Source organism: Anas acuta, chromosome 1 (genome assembly GCF_963932015.1).
Source record: "Anas acuta chromosome 1, bAnaAcu1.1, whole genome shotgun sequence".
In the NCBI taxonomy this organism is placed as follows: Eukaryota; Metazoa; Chordata; class Aves; order Anseriformes; family Anatidae; genus Anas; species Anas acuta.
In genome coordinates, this window is record NC_088979.1 from 143,752,254 (window position 1) to 143,772,379 (window position 20,126).

At 36.8% G+C, this 20,126-nt stretch overlaps 1 protein-coding gene across 1 annotated transcript in view; it reads right to left on the bottom strand.

Moving 5' to 3' along the window:
• Positions 1-235: 235 nt before the first annotated feature.
• Positions 236-20,126, bottom strand: part of MTPN (myotrophin) — a 42,839-nt gene continuing 22,948 nt past the window's right edge. Inside the window, exons 2-4 of the mRNA XM_068662653.1 lie at positions 17,639-17,752; positions 16,415-16,498; positions 236-3,491 (exon numbers count right to left, since the gene is read on the bottom strand). Of these exons, the coding sequence (XP_068518754.1) occupies positions 3,405-3,491; positions 16,415-16,498; positions 17,639-17,752 (285 nt within the window). The 3' untranslated portion in view covers positions 236-3,404. The remainder of the gene's footprint in view (positions 3,492-16,414; positions 16,499-17,638; positions 17,753-20,126) is intronic.

A 20,126-nucleotide genomic window follows, 5' to 3' on the forward strand; every position in this document is an offset into this window, starting at 1 on the left:
GATCTTTAATATTATGCATTACCATTTAACTGAGAAATGCAGACTACAAGACCACAGAATTAATCAAAAGCTTTATATACTTAGTTCTCAAGGGAGCTTCTATTCCACATTTAAATCTTAAGTACCTGAGTATTTTAATCACTGTAAAAGGGAGATGAAGCTTAAATGCCTTTTAAGCAAATACAAAGTTGTAGCCAGATTAATAAAACAGAAGCAAAAGAAGTAAGACTCCAGATTCCCATATCGCACAATTCAAGTTTATTCCATTCATTCTTGCAACACAAACTTAAAAATACAGTATCATTTAGCATTCTGATGTCTATGAACCATGATAATGAACCCAACTGTGTCAAAACAGTTAACGATGGTGAAAAGAGGAAGTCAAATATCAAAATGCACAGAGCACTATTCTTCCATCACTGCGTAGAAAGATGATTGTTTATCCATTTACAAAATATAATTAAGACAAGTTCATTTTGAAATTTTGCATGCAACACTGCAATTGCTTGACCTAGGACACTCCACTCTTGCCAGCCTCTTCTACTAATAATTCAATGTTATATTCAAGGATAAGTTCCATTTAACTATTACATTACTTTTCCAATTTGCTTCCCCCTAACAAAGGAGGGTACAAAATTCAAAATACACTTCAGGTTATAAGTTATTCAGCACAAGTTTCAAAGGAAAAGGTTTAAGAACAGAGTGGATTTCCAAGTGTGTGTGATTCCAGTCTGATAAAGTATTTAAATGTTCTTTAAAGAATGTAAAATAATTTACAGTTTGGTATTTTCATCTAGTTAGGACCTACTCAAAGATACAGGCACCCACCCATTACTTTTTCCCCACAACATAGTTATCAAGAAGGGAATGAATGAACAAGCCCAGTTTCTAGAGAATTACAAAAGAATTTAGCTTTTTTTTTTTTTAATTCTGAACAAAACGATCAATCACCTCTCATGTAGTGCAAAAAGCAAAAAAGAAAAAAAAAAGAGTATTTCTTCTTTACAAATCAAACATTAAATGCCATCTTTTAACGAACTGGAAAGGCAGCTTGGGTGTATATTACAGCCAAATTAATACTTGTCTCACTGAAGTTTGTTTGCATTTTTTCCCCTCAAGTGAAGTAAGAAAAAAAAGATAAGGTGTTCACGTAACTGTAGAAAAAGGGAGGCAAAATTACCTCAGTGAATCACCACAAGGGTTAGTACAAAGATGATGTTTCTTTACTATTATAATGCTCACTGAAGCTAGTTTAAGGGAAGTGCAGTAAAGAATACAGGGAGAAAAAAAAACAAACACTATGGCCAGACAACTTGACACTAATCAATACAAACTTGAATAATCAAATTTTCCACATAAAAACAGATTGCAGTTTTCTAGACTAGTACTTTAATAGCTAAGAGTTGACTAGCATAATATGGAGGTAAATTTATGCCAAAAATGGTTACTTTTATAGCTGAATAGAGTTAAACCTATAGTCTGTGTTCAAACACTATTACAATGACATGACAATTCAGCACTGATCAGAGATAAGATTAAAGAGTTCTCTTTAAATAGTCATTAAACACACTGTTCACCAAACATGCTTCATCTTTTATCAGCAGCTCACCAATTGATTTATCACTGATTTCCAATCTTTCTGCTCTTCCTCGACACCCATATCCAAGAAGCAAGAAGTAATTGCACTGTACTGTTGATGGCCAGAGTTGATTGTTTGCTCCATTGCATTCTTTATGGGATATAGATGTACATGTATGTGTAAATCAGTCTGTTCTCATTTTACAATCTAAATGCAAGGCTTTTTATAGTTGAAACATTCAATAATAATATGCAACATGATTCAAGTAAAACTAAGTCTCCATTAAATATTTATGAGTTGTAGTCACCAACCTATTTCTACATATCCTCTCAATTTCAACAGTGATATCAAAGTAGTATCGGCTACTTTAATGAATTCAGCATGAGATACTATATACATTGTTTTCTGTATTCTGTATATGTTATCAGAAAGTGTGAAATCTGTTAAAAAAAAGAAAATATTTATAGTTTGCGGTACTCAATTCTGTTCAATAAAACCTGTTGTTCAGTCTTGGGTGAATCAGCATTCTAATGAAAATTCTCAAGATGAAAGCCAGAAGCTCAGGCATTCCTGAGGACTATAGGATGTGACAGGAATCTCTAACAATTTCTTAAGTACCTTCTCATGAGTTGTCAAGGCTTTCAATAGCACTGCCATATTTACTGGTACAAAAAGTCATATCTAGAATTCAATGGTTAATGTGGTTTGGTTGTAGTGGGAACTTTCAGAACAAGCCCCATGCTTTAGTAACGAAATTTAAGAGATTTGTTCAGCCAATAATGAAGCACCAAATCAAGGATACCCACAATTACTTTGCCTTCTCTAGCAATAAGAGCAAGTGAAGCTTTCAACTTTTAAGTCTTTCTGTTCTTAACATCTCAACTTAGAGAACTCCCAAGTACTTAAATTACCAGAGAAGTTTAGCAACTATATTCACCTGACATTTATGTCTAAATAATTACTGTTCATTTTGCACGACTTGATTATCTTTGCATACAAAACAGCCTGGAGCTTTCACATGTGGATTAATTTTATGCTGACATGGTGAATAAAGAATAAATTCTATCTTACAATCATTTTTAGAAATAAGTGCAATGATGTTTTTAACTTTCTCAGAAACAGTTGTTTTAAACCTGTCTTGGACTAACATGCAAAGGAAAAAAATATTCAAGCATCCAAAACTATGTTGGCAGATATTCTGGAGTGTAACACCATGCCTCAACTCATCTTTTCTGGTTTACTCAAGAGTCAGAAAAAAATATTAGTGTGACATCCAATTAGTCAATAAAAAGACCAGCTCCAATAACTAGTATCAAAAGTCCTCAAAACTGCAACGTAAGCTTTAGGCAGAGGAAGAATAAAGCTACCCACAGAGAAATGAGAGAAAAGCAACCCAGCCACCTATATTACTACACTTCAGATTATAGCAGACACTAAGAGCATGGGACTATTGTCCCCTTCACAATTAGTTTCAGGTACATAGCACAGTACTTTCCATCTAAAGGAATCTTCCAACAAAAATCTTAGTACTAACCTAGAAGGTTTGCAAGCCAAAAATTCAAGATCATGGTCTCTCTTCTTCTGTTTTCACTAGAAATGGGAAGAGATTGTGCACTGAAAAGAAGTCCTAGAGGGACACTGCTCATAATTGTTTTCAACCCTCTCCAAACAGGTTATCTTCGATACCGGCCCCTAACTAGTCTGATTCATAAAGAATTTCCCTCCCCCCAAAGTATTTAGCTGAAGAAGCTGGAAGATGCAAAGAGTGACAGACAGGCAGCAGTGTGAGGCCACAGGAGAGACATTTAAGATATCAGTCCATCCGTCACTGAAGAAGAGTTTTGATTGCCTGGTTGTCAGTGGCTTCAAAGGCAGTTAGTCCATCTGGGCCTTTCACAGTCTTATCAGCACCCTGTAAAGACATTGAGAAGGACTGTCAATTCATAAAGTTAGGCTGTGGAAGTATCAAGAACATCACAACACTTAACTTGGATAATTACACTGATTAAATTACACCTTTTCAGTCCAGTGCATGTTTTCATTTAGGAAATGAACAGGCCACATTTATTTATCAAGCTATTCAGCATGCAGCTAAACTTCAAACTTTATAGCTAGAAAAAAAAAGCCAAGTAACCTGTCACAGAGCAAATTTCAAGATCAACAATTTATCAATTAACGTAGAACAGAACTATAAGGATTTGTATTCAGTAACTATTCATATGAATGTAAAAATTCAGTCCCATACATTTCTATGAAATCTATGGTGCAGCATCTTTTTCCACATTCTAAATTAGTTAATAAGATCTTTCAGAGCTTACATGAAATGTTTTCTTTTTCTATATCATAACAGATTACATCCATCTAGCATTCTGCTTCTCTTCCATTTTGGAAGGAAAAAAACCTTATTACTACATGGAAAAAAAAATGAAGTCATTCTAAATGAAAAATTGAACAACCTTTCTGAATAAGTTTCTGAATAAGCTAAGCCTACCTTAAAAATAACAAAACAGAACAGGGAGGCATTTTATTTACAGATATGGCATTACTTCACAGATGATAACAAATATATCAAATGGGCAGTAGGGTACCAAATGGGCAGTAGGAGAATAGTAACCACAGAAGCAGCCCCAGTGCCAGAAATATAGAAGAAGAAAAAAACCACAAAAGCAAAGAGTGATTAGTCATGTTTGTTTTGAGCACTGGTCATATATATGTAAAAATAAAAACCCAGAGTAGATCATAAATAGGGTAGTTAAATAAATTAAATAAATTAAATAAAAGGATAAAAGTTAGAGAACATAGAACTACAGAAATCAAGACCAAGATGTTTCCTGAAAATAAGTTAGATTCCAAAATAACTCCTCATGAAAACATGTTCAATTCTCACTTTAAAATGCCTGTATTAGCTCAATCAAATGACAGGAAGAACACTGTGGGTACAGACATGCTTTGGCAAGAACATGTAAGAGTTCTGCCTTGAGTTTCATGTATAATCTGTCTATAAAATACGAATTTATTTTCCAGTACATTAAAGGGAAGAAAGTGCATAGATTAATCGTAAAGGACACACAATAATTTTCTAAGAACATACTGAATCTAGAATTTCAAGGGCTTCTTTATTGAAAAAAGGTTACACACACGAAAACCAGTTGAACTTCTACATGTAATACCTTGTTTGTTCCCAAGACAACCCTTGCCACTATACTTCCCACTGTAATTGTTCCTCGTACTTCGGATCTCACCTTACTGTAACTTGCTGCCAAAGAAGGAAATATTCTACCTGCCATTCTAAGGAGATGTCTTTGCAGTACTTTTAAAACACACTAGTGCTCATCCTGTAGTCCACTGGCCAAACTGACCCTGCTTACAGCCATTTACCTCCTTTGCAGCCCCTACAGACCCTTAACACAAGACATCAACTGAACAGACTGGTGGCAGTCAGCTGTTGGGCAGGGAGACAGGTTTCTGGTATCAGAGAAAGAGCCTGTGAAAATAAAATTGTCTTGAACTCCAGCATAGAATTCCATGGAGGTTACTAATAATTGCAGTAACTCTTTTGATGCTGCTAATGTTCTCCACACTTTTCAGACTGTAGAATGCAGGCATATGTTTTGTACGTAAGCAATAAATCACTGCAGTGACAAGAGTGATAACATTTACCTTTCTCCTCTTGCTATGCAACATCCTTGGACAGAATGGTACACTCTATCTGCTGCAGTATCACTGTTCTTTTGGGTCTGAACGTAAGCTGACTTAGTCATTTTCTGGGGACAGACCATTTGGTCAACACAAATACACCCTTTGGCTGAAATCATTGAAACCCAATGTTTGTGAAAGATTTTCCACTAAAAACACCAACTCTCCACCAGTGTACAGCATTTATAGCATAAAAGACAACTTAACTGAAGTAACTTTTAACAGAACTTTAGTATAGACTTAGGACTGCTTTTCTCCCACAGGTACGTTTGTACTTCAGAACAGCTAGACGTGGTAGACTTGAATTTCTAAAGCAGCTTTACTGAATGTAGGATAAAGAAGGTCACGATCACCTAAGAATGATGTGGTTTAATAAAGTTTAGATTTAATAAAGTTTAATAAAGTCAGTGTTCATAAATTAGGAGAACAGTGTTCAGAAACACACTAGAGTCAATGTTCATAAATTGGGAGAACAGCTCTTCACTATGCAGAAAGATTCCTGCCTGCATTCAATAATAAGAAAATAATAAAGTTCAGGTCAAGAGGACTTCAATTTTCAGAAGTACAACACTGCCAGGAAGCAAATTTAATGAAAAATTCATACAAGAAAGTGATTCCACAGCATTCTCTACTTCCCCAAAGTAAAAAGGTATTAACATCTGTTTTATGTTCTCTTGCTTATGTTTCCTTACTTATACACATTAAAATATACACACACAGACACACACTCTCTTTGGCACCGTGAAACAGAGCTAACATTCTTGTTTGTTGTTAAGACACTATCCAAAGCAGAAGCGTTAAAAATGCTCTGAAGGGAGCAGAATAGTTACTATAGTACAGTTGCAGTTCAGAAGAATCTTGAAGGTGACAGGTAGTCAATGCAGAGCTCTTTAAACCCTGTGAAACTTGAACTGGTAATGCTTGATGAACCTAGCTAATAGAAAACTGGTTTACACAGCAAGCAGTGGACTTTCAGAATCAGTTTCCCGTTGAAGTTACAGAGACAGACGTCAGCTGGTTCAAAAAGGATGCAAGTGAATTCTTGGAGAATGTTTTTGGAAGTGACTTCAGAAGACTTCTGAACCTCTAAAGAGGCTTGCAAGCCTCTAAAATCCCCAATACGAAAGGAATAAATGAGCAAATTTGGTCAAGCCCACAACTTTTTCAAATGGCATTGATCCTGCCAGTGTCAGAGAAAAAAGGTGCTAAATTAAAAGTATGCTATTGAATTAGGTGACACATTTTTAGTAGTAAGCAAAGATCAAGTTGTATTAGGTATTTTACAAAAACGGTAGAGGTATTCTAAAAGAACTGTGCCACAAATGGCAACCTCTATTAGAAGTAGTCAAAACTGATCAAATAACATCTATTGTAACACGAAACTTTTATCTTTTGTAATGTAGAAGAAAAGCATGAAACAATTTTTATAAATTTCTGCTTTTTAAATAAATACCTCTGCTATCTTGGCAAAAACTAAAAGCAAACCGAAGCACAATGACTTATGTTAGCTATTAGTGCACATTATATCTGTTATTTTGTTTGTAGAATGCTTGCATCTTTACCTCATAAACTAAATTCTTGGTACTTAATACAATTCATTTCCAACTTCGTCAAAAACTACTGATAATTCACTTTGCTAAGAGTAGAACATCCTTAATCTTATTTAACATTAATAATACTGAAAAGGCAGAAGTGATAGGACTGAACACAATATATAACAGCTCTACTTCAGAATCACTATATGCTGCAAACCACTCCACTGTTTAAAATGACCAGGAATATTTTTAAAAGTCCTGAAAGAAATATGTTAAAATTAATAATAAAAAAGCTACTGTTAAGGTAGCATCAAGCACTATCTTAGAATCAAAAACAAATTGCTCTTTAGACTAAAACTAATTACTTTCATGTTGCTTTGCTCTCATTTACTGTAGTATATTTTGGGCAAACTCAGATCAGTTTCTGGTATCACTCTACAAACCTCTACAGGTCTGTTCTTCAGCAGGTCTATGGAATGATATTCCACCGTTTTTCATGAACTTCAAAATCATAGAATCATAGAATATCCTGAGTTGGAAGGGACCCTTAAGGATCATCAAGTCCAACTCTTGACACCGCACAGGTCTACCCAAAAGTTCAGACCATGTGACTAAGTGCACAGTCCAATCGCTTCTTAAATTCAGACAGGCTCGGTGCAGTGACCACTTCCCTGGGGAGCCTGTTCCAGTGTGCAACCACTCTCTCTGTGAAGAACCCCCTCCTGATGTCAAGCCTAAACTTCCCCTGCCTCAGCTTAACCCCGTTCCCGCGGGTCCTGTCGCTGGTGTTAATGGAGAAAAGGTCTCCTGCCTCTCGACACCCCCTTACGAGGAAGTTGTAGACTGCGATGAGGTCTCCCCTCAGCCTCCTCTTCTCCAGGCTGAACAGGCCCAGTGACCTCAGCCGTTCCTCGTACGTCTTCCCCTCCAGGCCTTTCACCATCTTCATAGCCCTCCTCTGGACACTCTCCAACAGTTTCATGTCCTTTTTATACTGTGGTGCCCAGAACTGCACACAGTACTCGAGGTGAGGCCGCACCAGCGCAGAGTAGAGCGGGACAATCACCTCCCTCGACCTACTAGCAATGCCATGCTTGATGCACCCCAGGACACGGTTGGCCCTCCTGGCTGCCAGGGCACACTGCTGGCTCATATTCAACTTGCTGTCGAGTTTCAAAGATATACCAAGAATTCCCCAAACTGGTTTTGGGCTACATACATACTGTATAACTGAGGCTTAATAGTTCAGAAGTGATTGATTATACAAAAGAGCAGTTTTGTGGGAATCTGATAAATGGATTCATCAAAAAGCACCTTTTAGGGATATATCAGAGGTCAAAATACTGTAACCAAAATAAGTGATTGTTAGAAAAGCGTGTCTCAGTTCTGACCTAGAAGGTTTATGCTACTGCTGACAAATTTAAAAATTAACTTAGAAATTAACTCTTAAAGATTAACTCATTTACTTTAGTAAATTCAACCATCCCTTACTGAGGGCAACAAAACCCTGCTTTATGAATTGTGTATTTCAGTGCTTGGAGTCTTTCAAACTTGAGAATCAATGATACTGTACATGTACTATTAGCTACCAGTAACAGTAGGTTAATTAAGCTTTTTGTAGGCTTATCAAGCATACATGTAGCAGCAATTTAGAGAACAAACATTAAACTCTTGTTCCCAAATGGAAGATAAAGTCCTTTCTAATGTACAGAAAAGTTTCAAGTACAATACATTCCCTCCATGCACATGTACTTAAGTACATTTTACAGTTCTATGATTAAATGATGATTTCAGACTAGCATTAGAGCTTTAATCCTTAAATGTCTGGAAGGATGACACTATTTGAATATTGTATACATGTTAACAAAAACATTTATCTTTAAGTTTGAATTACCATATTATCAATGTTTTGGTTTAACTGATATTGGACAAGCTTAAACCATCAAAGGCCACAACTGTGCTCTGGTAAAAAACAATTAACTAATCCAATCCATCTAAATCATCACAGTAATTGATTATGGCTGATCACTACAATTAGCACAACAGCAGAGCTTGAACACACTCAAACACTATCTTCAGTTTTGAAGCTTTCAAACTGTATTTAAGTTTCTTATAGTATAATTTAAACTGAGTGCTCAAGATTCCAAAATCAAAGCATCTGAACAAGGTATCAGGAAGTCCTCACTGAAACAATAACTTCAGAATACTGTATGTAAACACAGGCACTTTCGAGGAAGTACCTGTAGATTAGTATAATACATCTACCCTCAAGCCATGTTAGGTATTTACCAGTACCATATATATGCATGTATATACTACACATGCACTGCAATTGTGAGAGCAAAGTCAGGTAACTTTTTTGTTTTAAACAATGCAAGTCATGTTGTTTATACAAAATAACCATATGTTGGCTATATCTGATTTCTCATATAGGAAAAAATGTCTGAATTTGAATATCAACATCAATTACGGTAATGTGTGAAGCTACAGTTCAAAGTAGATTCATCATAAAAGAACAACCTAATAATGTTTTTGCTGTTTCACGAGTAGAAGAAAACACTATAAAAATAAAATGGTGGTGGTTAAGCATATTAAACCATCACATCAGAACAAAGCTTGAAAAAAATCAATCCTTGTAATCAACTTCAGTACTGAACAAAGGATTTACCAAAGGGTAGAATCATAGAATATCCTGAGTTGGAAGGGACCCTTAAGGATCAAGTCCAACTCTTGACACCGCACAGGTCTACCCAAAAGTTCAGACCATGTGACTAAGTGCACAGTCCAATCTCTTCTTAAATTCAGACAGGCTCGGTGCAGTGACCACTTCCCTGGGGAGCCTGTTCCAGTGTGCAACCACCCTCTCTGTGAAGAACCCCCTCCTGATGTCAAGCCTAAATTTCCCCTACCTCAGCTTAACCCCGTTCCCGCGGGTCTTGTCACTGGTAAAAGCAGTTTATAGAGTTGTGGCTTTCTGAAGCTGAAAAAATTACTGTGACAACCTGCTAGAGTAGTCATTTGTAACCACTAATTAATATTGAATCACATTTCAAATACTTCCTATAAAATCTACCAGGAAATTCCATTGCATGATTTCTCCTTATAGTACACTTCACTGCTTTTGATGATTGTTCTTTCCAAGGTCAAATCAAATGTTATGGGGTTACCCCACTTTCACAGATCACCACTCTTTAAATTCTTCAAGGGATTCTAAGAAGAAACTTGGAGCTATATTTCTGGGTTTAGGCAGCCCTTAATACCCTTCCAAAGACAGGAAGGAATTTGAATACTTTTATCCTTCAATCATCCTACAATTTCTGAAGTGTCTGCGTATACAATGGTTACATGGCAAGGTTTTGGTAGCAGGGAGGCTGCAAGGGTGGACTGTGAGAGTGCGGCCCAGCTGCCTTATGTCAGGTAAGTGCTAGTTCCAGCCAGCTTCAAAAGGGACCTGCTACTGGCCATAGCTTAGCCATGAGTGGCATCAGTTGTACCTCTGGGAGAGGCAGATTTAAGAAAGGGAAAAAAACCTGCTGTGCAACAGCAGCTGAGAGACTGAATGATAAGAAACAGCCTGAGAATCAGCCTCACAGAACCCAAGGTGTGTGCAGCAGGAGGTGCTCTAGGCACAGAGCAGAAGTTCCCCTGTGGCCTGTGGAGCAGGCTGTCCCCCTGCACCCATGGGTCCCACATGAAGCAGATCTCCACGCTGCAGCCTACAGAGGAACCCCCGGTGGAGCAGGTGGATGTGGCCTGGAGGAGGCTGCAGCCCATGGAGGGCCCCCACAGGAGCATGCCCCGGGCCAGAGCTGCAGCCCGTGGAGAGGAGCCCACGCAGGAGCAGGAGGTCTGGGGGGAGCTGCCGCCCACCTGTGGGGGACCTGTGCTGGAACAGTTTGCTTCTGAAGTATTGACCATTTGGTATGGACCAATACTGAAACAGTTCTTGAAGAGTTTCAATCTGTGAGAAGTCCATGCAGGACATCCAGTTCGGGAAGGACAGCATCCAATGGGAGGGACCCGACACTGGAGTAGGGGCAGAGATTAAATTTTATGGACTGACTGCAACCCTCATAACCCTGCTCTAATGGAAGAGGTAGAAAAGGGTGGATTGAGAGTGAAGGTGCTTTTAGTTTCTCACTGCTCTAGTATGTTACCAGTAAGCAATAGATTACATTACACTCCTTTATGCTGAGTCTGTTTTACCCATAACAGTAACTGGCAAAGAATTATAACACACAAGATTAAGGAAGGAGCTCTACGCTGCAGTTTTCATAATATTCCAGTTCTAGTATATAACAGAGTGCTGCAGGCAGGACCTCAAGGTAGTTATGAAAATGTTAGCTATTTCATAACTTGAAGTTGTGGCTGACAAAACAACTTAATGCATTTGTAATAGGAAGGAAGAGGCAGGAAAAACAATCTAGGAATTGTAAATTTATCCAGAAGCAATCAGTTTGAGTTTCCTGAAACGGTACTAGAAGAGAGGTAGCAGCATGGCATACTGTGTTTTTAGCAGGAAGATTCTAGACTTTTTCCTACCAGTGAAATCCCCTCCCATTGAGCATGCAGCTACAGCTTCTTTAAGTATCTATTTCACTTTTCACCTCCTTGAAGTCTCAACCCACACAATATTACAACTGTTACTTCCTATACAAAGGCCAAAAACTTGTTATTAACCCAAATTATTGTATATTTGGATTATTTCTGCCTACCCTACTTTTTCATAAAGATTTTCAATATACATTTTTTTTTTATTTTCTTTGCTAAAATGAAGCGATCAGAAGCTTTCTTACTGTTAAAAGATGTAAATATTTCAATGCAAGTTCAATACCCAGGCAATGAGACCGTATATCCAAACAGCATGATTTCCTGTGATCAGGTACTTCCAGAGTCCTCCCTACATAAGCTGCTAGCCAAACGTAAATCTTATACCGCACAGTCAAGAAGCAGATTAATACAAAAACAAAAAAAAAATACAGGTGTGTCAAAAAACATGCAAGGGATAAGTAACCTTTAGCCTTAAGTAACTTTTTTTTTCTTAGAACAGATGCATCACTCTTCAGACATGGAAAAACAGCAAGAGCTCTGTTTTATACACGTTACCAAAACTAATAACATTTTCCACATAGTTCTTCAAGAATAAATATGAATAGTGGCAACAGACAGAACTTGAGCCACTGTAAGTGATAGGATGAGGCAAGTATGGGTATAAAATATACTAATGAGCCAGCTAGACAGTCTATAGCTTCATTCCTCTCATCTGTTCCACATCTCCTATTCTCAAGTTTCAGCTAGAAAAACACATAGACAACTAAGTAAGCAGTTAGTATATGACAACAAGCAAACATCTGCCACTTTTACAAGGCAACGCAGATACAAGGTGAGCAGTAAGACAAAAAAATGGGTTCTGTTGCACATTTGCAACGACTGCAACAAAACCCAGAAGGCCACCCTCTGGAACAGGTATGCCACCATCACAAGACCACTGAAAATGCAACAGAATTGAAACAGAAGGTATTTCCATTCCATCTTGATTTGGCATCAGTGTTTCCCTAATCCCATGAACTAATGCAAGGAACTAAATTTAGAACAACAAATTTGGAAACCTCAATTTGCAGAAAACTAACTACAGGAAATTAACTTGCAGTACAGAAAAATGAAGAGTGTCGATGCCAGGGCTACTGTAAGGAAGCAGTTAGAATACACAAGTAATAATATTACATGACTAAACAGGATCACCTGTTCTGCTGGTAACTAATATTTACATTGGCTGAGCTGTAACACAGGACTGCAGCTTCACCTTCAATGGTGAATGCTGGTAGACATTATTCCCTCGTTATTCTTTGCTAAAATGAAGCAATCAAAAGCTTTCTTACTGTTAAAAGATGTAAATATTTCAATGCAAGTTCAATACCCAGGCAATGAGACTGTATATCCAAACAAGCTCGTTATTCCCTCTTACCCTTTAGAAGAGATATTATGCCATGAAAAGAAACATACAAACATTCCTTCAATCTCATGTGACTGAAACTACTACAGGACATCAAAAATTGAACATCTAAATACGACTTAGTTATCTGGTTGTGCAAAATGTGACTTAATTTTAGCTGTATGCTACAATACATTCCGTAACAATACCTGCTTAGTCAGTTCTTTTTTTTCATCTCTCCCCATCTCCACAGACCCATATTGATCCTGACAAGGCTACCAATTAGGCTGCATTTTGTAAGATCTGGCTGGATTCTTCGTCCATTTCTAAATGCTACCATGTAAAATAATTCTACTGATCTACTGAAATAATTCTACTGTTGGTGATAGTGCAGACTGCTTATGCAACTCAATGTTTTCCCTTGTCATACTATATTCCAATATGTTTCAAATTCTGAGCTGTGTGGAGCCAGCAGTCTAACTGAATATGGGCTGCTAATGATTCCTGGGTAAACAACCAGATTTCACTAATCAAAGAAATCATTTGCATTTTAGAACGTCTCACACATTCAGCTTACATATGTGCAATAAGTATTAACTAAGAACACCAAAACAGCCCTTACTAAGGAATAAAAATAGTAACAAACAGTGCTTTATCACAGGAAAGCCTTTTTGAAAATGACTTGCAATTCCACAAAACTGCTTCTTTAAAGGACAACAGTTAATGCAGTGACTTCAACTATTAGCACTGTCTACAGGAAGTTGTGTTACTGGTAAGTGACACATACATTAAAAACTTTTGTGGAAACTGAGCTAACAAATTCAGAGTCAGTGTAGGTCCCCCATTACTTCTTAGATTAAGTTCTTAGTAGTGTAAACGGTTTCTATTAAGAGCTTAGCAGCCTGAATAAATTCCTTGTAGAACTGCATGATCACAAGATTCAACAACAAGCAGTACATGTTTGAAGCAACCTTGAAGCAACCCAGGCTACGTCAGCTTAAAATCAAGAGGCCACTCAAACCATGCCAATTTGAGAGGTGGTGATAAAAGATCAAAAATATAAATACTTCATCAGCCAGTCCATGTCAATGGAAACTAGCAGATCTAGGCCTCCATGAAGAAATATGAAAACTAATACAAGCTTTCCCAAGCTATTTAGTTTCAATAGCATTTTTCTAATTTCTCGTCCTAGACTAAGTTCACGTTCTGCATATCTTTCTATGATTACCTCGTATTTATGACCATTGGACTTCACCAATTCCAATCAATTTACAGCAATGATAGAGATCAATACATTCTCAAAAACTGTGTGGGGAAAAAAAAAAAAAGGCTGATTCAGGAAGGACTTTAATGCCATCACTAACTGCAATCCATGCATAATTGTTATTAGATGCCAGAAAATTCATGCGTGAACTCAAATTTTGAGGCATTCACAGGAAACAAGTTCAGAGCAACTTTAGAATGCAAAGCACTTCAAAACAGAAATGGCAATAAATACACTGTATGATAGAGGAGATCTTTTGTAATGCATATATGTCAATAATATGAGTAGATATATAAATAACATTTTTAAAAATCTCAAAATTTAGGATTAGCCCTACCCTCAAGGCCTGTATTTCCAATTTCATCACAAGATACAATCACAGAGAGCCACATGAACACTGCTGCAAATCCAATTTTGTATTAAACCATACAGTAAACAAAAACAACATAGAAATCATGAGGTAAACTCACTGACACTAAGATATCCTTTAAAATAAAACCTCTTGGCTCTCTAAAAACTTGGCAAGTTCATCTTAACTCCGGGAATTACTGTCACAGTAGATTAATCAACAAGTAAAAACAGTCACGGGAATATTAGCTATTAACTTCATTAACGGTTAAAAAGCAGTGGTCACAGTAACGTACTGTATCTGACAATACCATACAAAGAATTTAAGTTTTATATATTGAAAAACTTCACCTCTAGAAGCGCTCTCATAATACACTCTCCCTGAATCAGAACTTTTTAGTACTGTACCAAGCGTGTTTAACTGAATCACTAGATGTTACTTTATGTTAGCAGTTTATTGCTCATAGAGGCATGGTACCAAATCTGTAAGTCACCCTAGAGGCATGGTACCAAATCTGTAAGTCACCCTAGGCTGTAAGATGGAGATAGTATTACAGCAATATGCAGAAAATTAAACATTTGTCTTGGCCACTGGCATATAAGGCAGAGAAAAAGTTACTGTCTTTGATTTGGACTCGTTCTGTCTTGAAGAATGAAGGATTTACATGGTAGATGCACTTCCAAGACATTAAAATCTTTCTAGTTATGGACCACATGTGGCAATCTGTTGCAAGTAACAACAGATTTTTACATTTGAGAATATCTCAAAGGAAGTCCTCACTACAAAATATAAAAATAAGCTTTCTAAGCTAGCAATATGTCCAACATCATAGAAAAAAATATCAAAACTGAAAATTTACAAGTGTGCTTCTGAACAAACTAAATTCCCAGAACTGAACTTGTATCAGAAATTACATTGAATCAGACAACAGGACATAAGGACAATAGTCTGTATTTAAGCAAGCATTATATACCACAGTTCTGAACTGTGTAAGAATAGCAGCTCAGAAAACAAGAGCCTAAGTCCCTCTCTTAAATTATTATATACTTCTCCAGTAAAATAAACTAAAATTCCCATACATGCCACGAAGACAAATGTTGAGAAATGTAAGAATTCTACACTAGTTACAAAAAAATTATTTTCTGTACATATGTTTAGTTTATTTAGTCCTAAATGAGGGACCAGTCCTTTCAACAGATGTAAAAGACCAATATACCACTTGAGTCCTAAATTAAAGAGTCACAGCATTTCTTCACTTCTCTGACTCAGTCTGATGTTAGGTATCTTTCTGTGAAGTAGAGATAAAATCCATGCAGTGCTAAGGCAGTTAAGGAAAGCCGTTTTACCTTGGAAACTAATGTTATGCATAGCAGGAAATATATATTCCTTTGTCTGAATAATTTAAGTGGGTTGATGTACTGCAAATTCACTGTTAATCTTCTCTCTTCAAAGGAAATGAGGTATAACAAGAAGGAGCACTTACAGAGACAAAACACTGCTTGAATTAACTACTGCTTTGTAAAATTGATCGCCTTTGCAATATAAATCAAAAGGAGACCAAAATTAGGTAAGTTTATTCTGCTCTGGACAAAATTTACAAGCTCTATAGAAGAGAAAGCTTGCCACCTTCCTACTTTTATTGCCCTCAATCTATATTTCTTAACCCTGATGGGTTTTCATTCATCTCAGAGAAACAGAGGGAAACCACACCTCTGACCAACTTCACAGTGGACATAGAGACACCTAAACAGCTACTCCAGCAAAACCCCACTGTTCTGTCTGCTGAACAAACACTTGTAATCTAGCCTGATCTGCTGTTAACTTTTCAGTCAGAGCTCACAATAAATACCTTTAGTGGTTGCCATTACTTTTGCTACACTGCAGTCCTAGAACATTTTCATTCAACTATCTTTTCATTTACAAGCATACCCTTTCCCTTTTAGTAACATAAACAGCATTTGTTTGATGTTTTGATCTTAGCTGGAGCAGCAAATCCTATTAAAAATCATAGTAACATAATTCACTAATGGGTAACTTGTTCTAAACATTTGTATCTCACCTTTGACAGAAGCAATTTCACACAGGAAACATGGCCCTCATAGACTGCTGATAAGAGTGGTGTAATATTATGTTTGTCTGGAGCCTGTAAATTGAGACACAGTTATTTGAAACACAATTTCAGACAGCATTAAAAGGTTTCGCTTAACTTCATTTTGTTTTTGTCAACCAGAGTGAAGTTAAGGATTTAAGAGTATTTTCCAGAAATGCATTCCTTCAGATTTTTTTGTTCTGCCTTTTAAAAAGAAGTGTATTTAAAAATCGGTCAAGGAAACAGAATGATAGCTCTTCCATCAATCTACTTGGTATTCCAAAATTCATCTTTTTTTTTTTTATAGGCCAATGATAACATTTGCAAGGTTTCAGCTGAAAAGTTTTGCCCAGTTTAAGAACAGTATTCCCAATTCTCCCATTTTTCAGACAGTCTGGCTTTAGAAACCTGTTATGGCTGGAAACATTCTCTGTGCTTTCTTCTCTCTAACCTATGACCCTGGAAAGAGTAAGAAGTGTAGCGACTGAAAAATTCTTATTTTTTCCTCCATTTTGTGCTGAATTAGTAAAAATCCTGAGCAACTACTAATCTTTCTAGGCACCGATGAGAAAATTCAAGCCGTTTTGTTAAGGTCTGAAGCTAAGATGTTTCATACATTAATTTTAGGCAGGTATTCTGAAGCATGGCATCTGGGGTATATGGTTAAAGTATACAGAAACTTCATGGAAGACTGTTTTGAAGTGCCAATACTGCTCAGCCAAATCTTTTCATGACACAAAGCCATGCATGTCAAGCTACAGCAAAATTACAGTTTGTGCAATAAAAATGTCTCAAATCAATAAAATAAAAAGACAAGCACACCCATTTAGACAGTTGATCCTGCCCCAGCTAAGGATGCATTGAAATGTCTTATGAAGTCCCTTTCAACAAATTTAACATGCATTTCATGTCACCCTTCAGATATAATTGCTGGTTCTATTTTTCTAATCATCATCATCAAATAAAATTTAATTTTTGTACATAACAGCTTTTTCTAATGTGTTTCAAAGTGTTAGAACATTTAACAAATGTAATTTTAAGTTTCTAACCTTTAGGAGAATACCTGTCAGGCATTCTTAAATGAATCAAATTGCTGTTCCATCCAATTCTTCCAGTAACCATTTAAGCACTTATACCTATCTCGTATGTGGGAGAAAAAGAGACCCTAAACTGTTTGTAAATTGATGTACGTACATTAATATCAGCTCCTTTCAATAGCAGAAATTCCAGAATCTCAAGCTGTCCACAGTCTGCTGCATAGTGAAGAGGCTTCCTCCCACCTTCAAGTGTCCGATTGACATCTTCACCCTTCAGTGTAAACAAACACATAAACAAAATTTAAAGTTATCGCACCAAAAAAGCTTGAAAAAAAATCTAACAACTTCGAATACATCGAAGAATCTTCCATCCAAATATTTAAGTTATTGCCTAATAAAAATCAAAATTAAGGTGCTTGATTTCATTTTTCTCTTCACCTACACATTTAAAACTACATGACAGCCTCAGTTTCTCCTTCGACATTGAATTTCAGGTTTAGTGAGTGCCCAAGCGCAGTAGGCAACTTGACAACAAGAAGTCATTATAGTATGTGGAAAATGCCCATGTTTGCTTCTTTCGCTTCTCCTACCCCTACCTGGGAACTTAGTTATCTGGCTACTGTAAGTTACTTTCCCTGCTTTTACACATGCTGAGGTGCTGCATGCTAAGAAGCTACATGTACAGAAATAAGTCAGCATCGTAACTACTAGCAAGTGAACACAGACCATCCATAATCTAAAACACAATTACAAAACTTCACTCTTTTATAAATAGCATCCACCAAATCTGTAATATGACACAAAAAGGTCTGAAGGCAGTTAATCAAATCAGGACACAGGAAGTTATATTCTAATGCCCCTCATAATAGTAGATTGAGGCATTCCTTAAGGTACAAATTAAATTTAATTCAGTGAATGCTTAATTAGCTTTGTTTCTTCATCTTAGGTTGTGCAACTAAGGATAAACTGATTTAATGCACTTCAGCAATGATAAGAAGTTACTAAACACCAAATACAGACAGGCCATATGGTAATCTCTTGTTTGTTTATGCAAGTGAGCTTAGTATTTCAGGTCACAGCTAAATTTAGCATCCTACCTCAAGTTTTGTGTCTCCACAGAAAAACAATCAAAACAATTTCAGCTGCAGCACCAATTCATATTTCTCTATAGGACCTTTGCAGTCCACTTACTCCCGTCTCAGCTCTGAGAGTGGAAGGGTAGACTATTAAAAGGAAATCTTATTCTGTGCTTGATGTTCTATATTGTCACAGCTTTGTACTACAGGCCAGTCAACAAGAACACCTTGCCTGGTGTTCAGAATTCTCCTCTCCTTGCCAATAGACTATTTGACTCTTTCCATAATAAATCCCAATGAACGTAAAAGCAGCCCAACAGTGTTTAACTTAACATGCTTAAATAGAATACTCTGCATTTTCTGGTTTCAGAAATCAGGACTTTGCAAGAACATTCAGTAGCATGAGAGCTTCAAAGCAGTATGAAAGAAAAATCCCTGTAGGTGGTATTGTTACTGACCTGAGACACATGACTAGGGCTTAGGAAGCACGTTGAACATTAGAAGAGTTTTAACTAACTTTACATAGCTTTAACTATTATTTATAATTTTCAAAACAGCAAGAATGTACCTCTAAACAGAGTCCACCACAGCTTTACTTTAGCTGTGGATACTCACAGTACAATATGTAAGATACTAGTAAGGCTACTGAAAGTCTAATTATCTTTGACAACTTCACTGCCATGCAAGTCCTGTGATGCAACTTCTCCCTTACTTTGCCAATTTTCAGTACAGATCATTGGCTGCGATATGTTAACAATTGTGTTCCAATTAAAAAAACAAAACAAAACAAAAGAACCCCACACTCATCCAGATCACAGTACACTAACAGCATACAAATAGCCTCTCATCAGTCTGAAAAGCACATAAGGAATCTGCATACTTTGCTTGAATAGGGAGTTAAGCTCTACTGATTTTTATTTGCACCACACCGCTTTTCATCAGTTTAAAAACAACTGGAATTTGAACAGCACGTGCATGCAGATACCACCAAAAACAGGCTCTAAAGCATCTAATGTCTGCCACATGGGAAGACAGGGTAAATAAGGGAATAAGGGAGAGGGTCATGAATGTTAACTCTTGGGACATCACATAGCAAAGCTTCACATTCAGAAAGTTCATGGTCAAAAATGATGTTTTGTACCTTAGAATCATACTGTGTTAAGATTAAGACAGTCCAAAGCTCCCCTTTAAGCATCTAAACGTTCAGCTGCTTGGCTTACACTGTAGGGTATCTTTCTTTTGAAAGGATATACAACATTCTTCTGCGCTCTTCTAAGCCAGTTGCAGGAAAAAATCCTGCTGGACAATGAACTTAATCACTCAAACACCAAATTTTCTAGGATTCCTTTAGAGATTGTTAAAGCTTGCTTATAGGTAAGTACTTCGCAAGTAGTCTCCAAAGATATCCCCAAAAGACATGATGTGGATTTGAATACGAGCACTAAGGAAGTGTATTAGCAGCACCCGAACACAAACTATAGCACTAAAATGTTTCAGCCTGAATTAACGTAACCAAGATACACTATCATTTACAATAATAAACTGAAGAACAAAAATGTACTCCTAGGT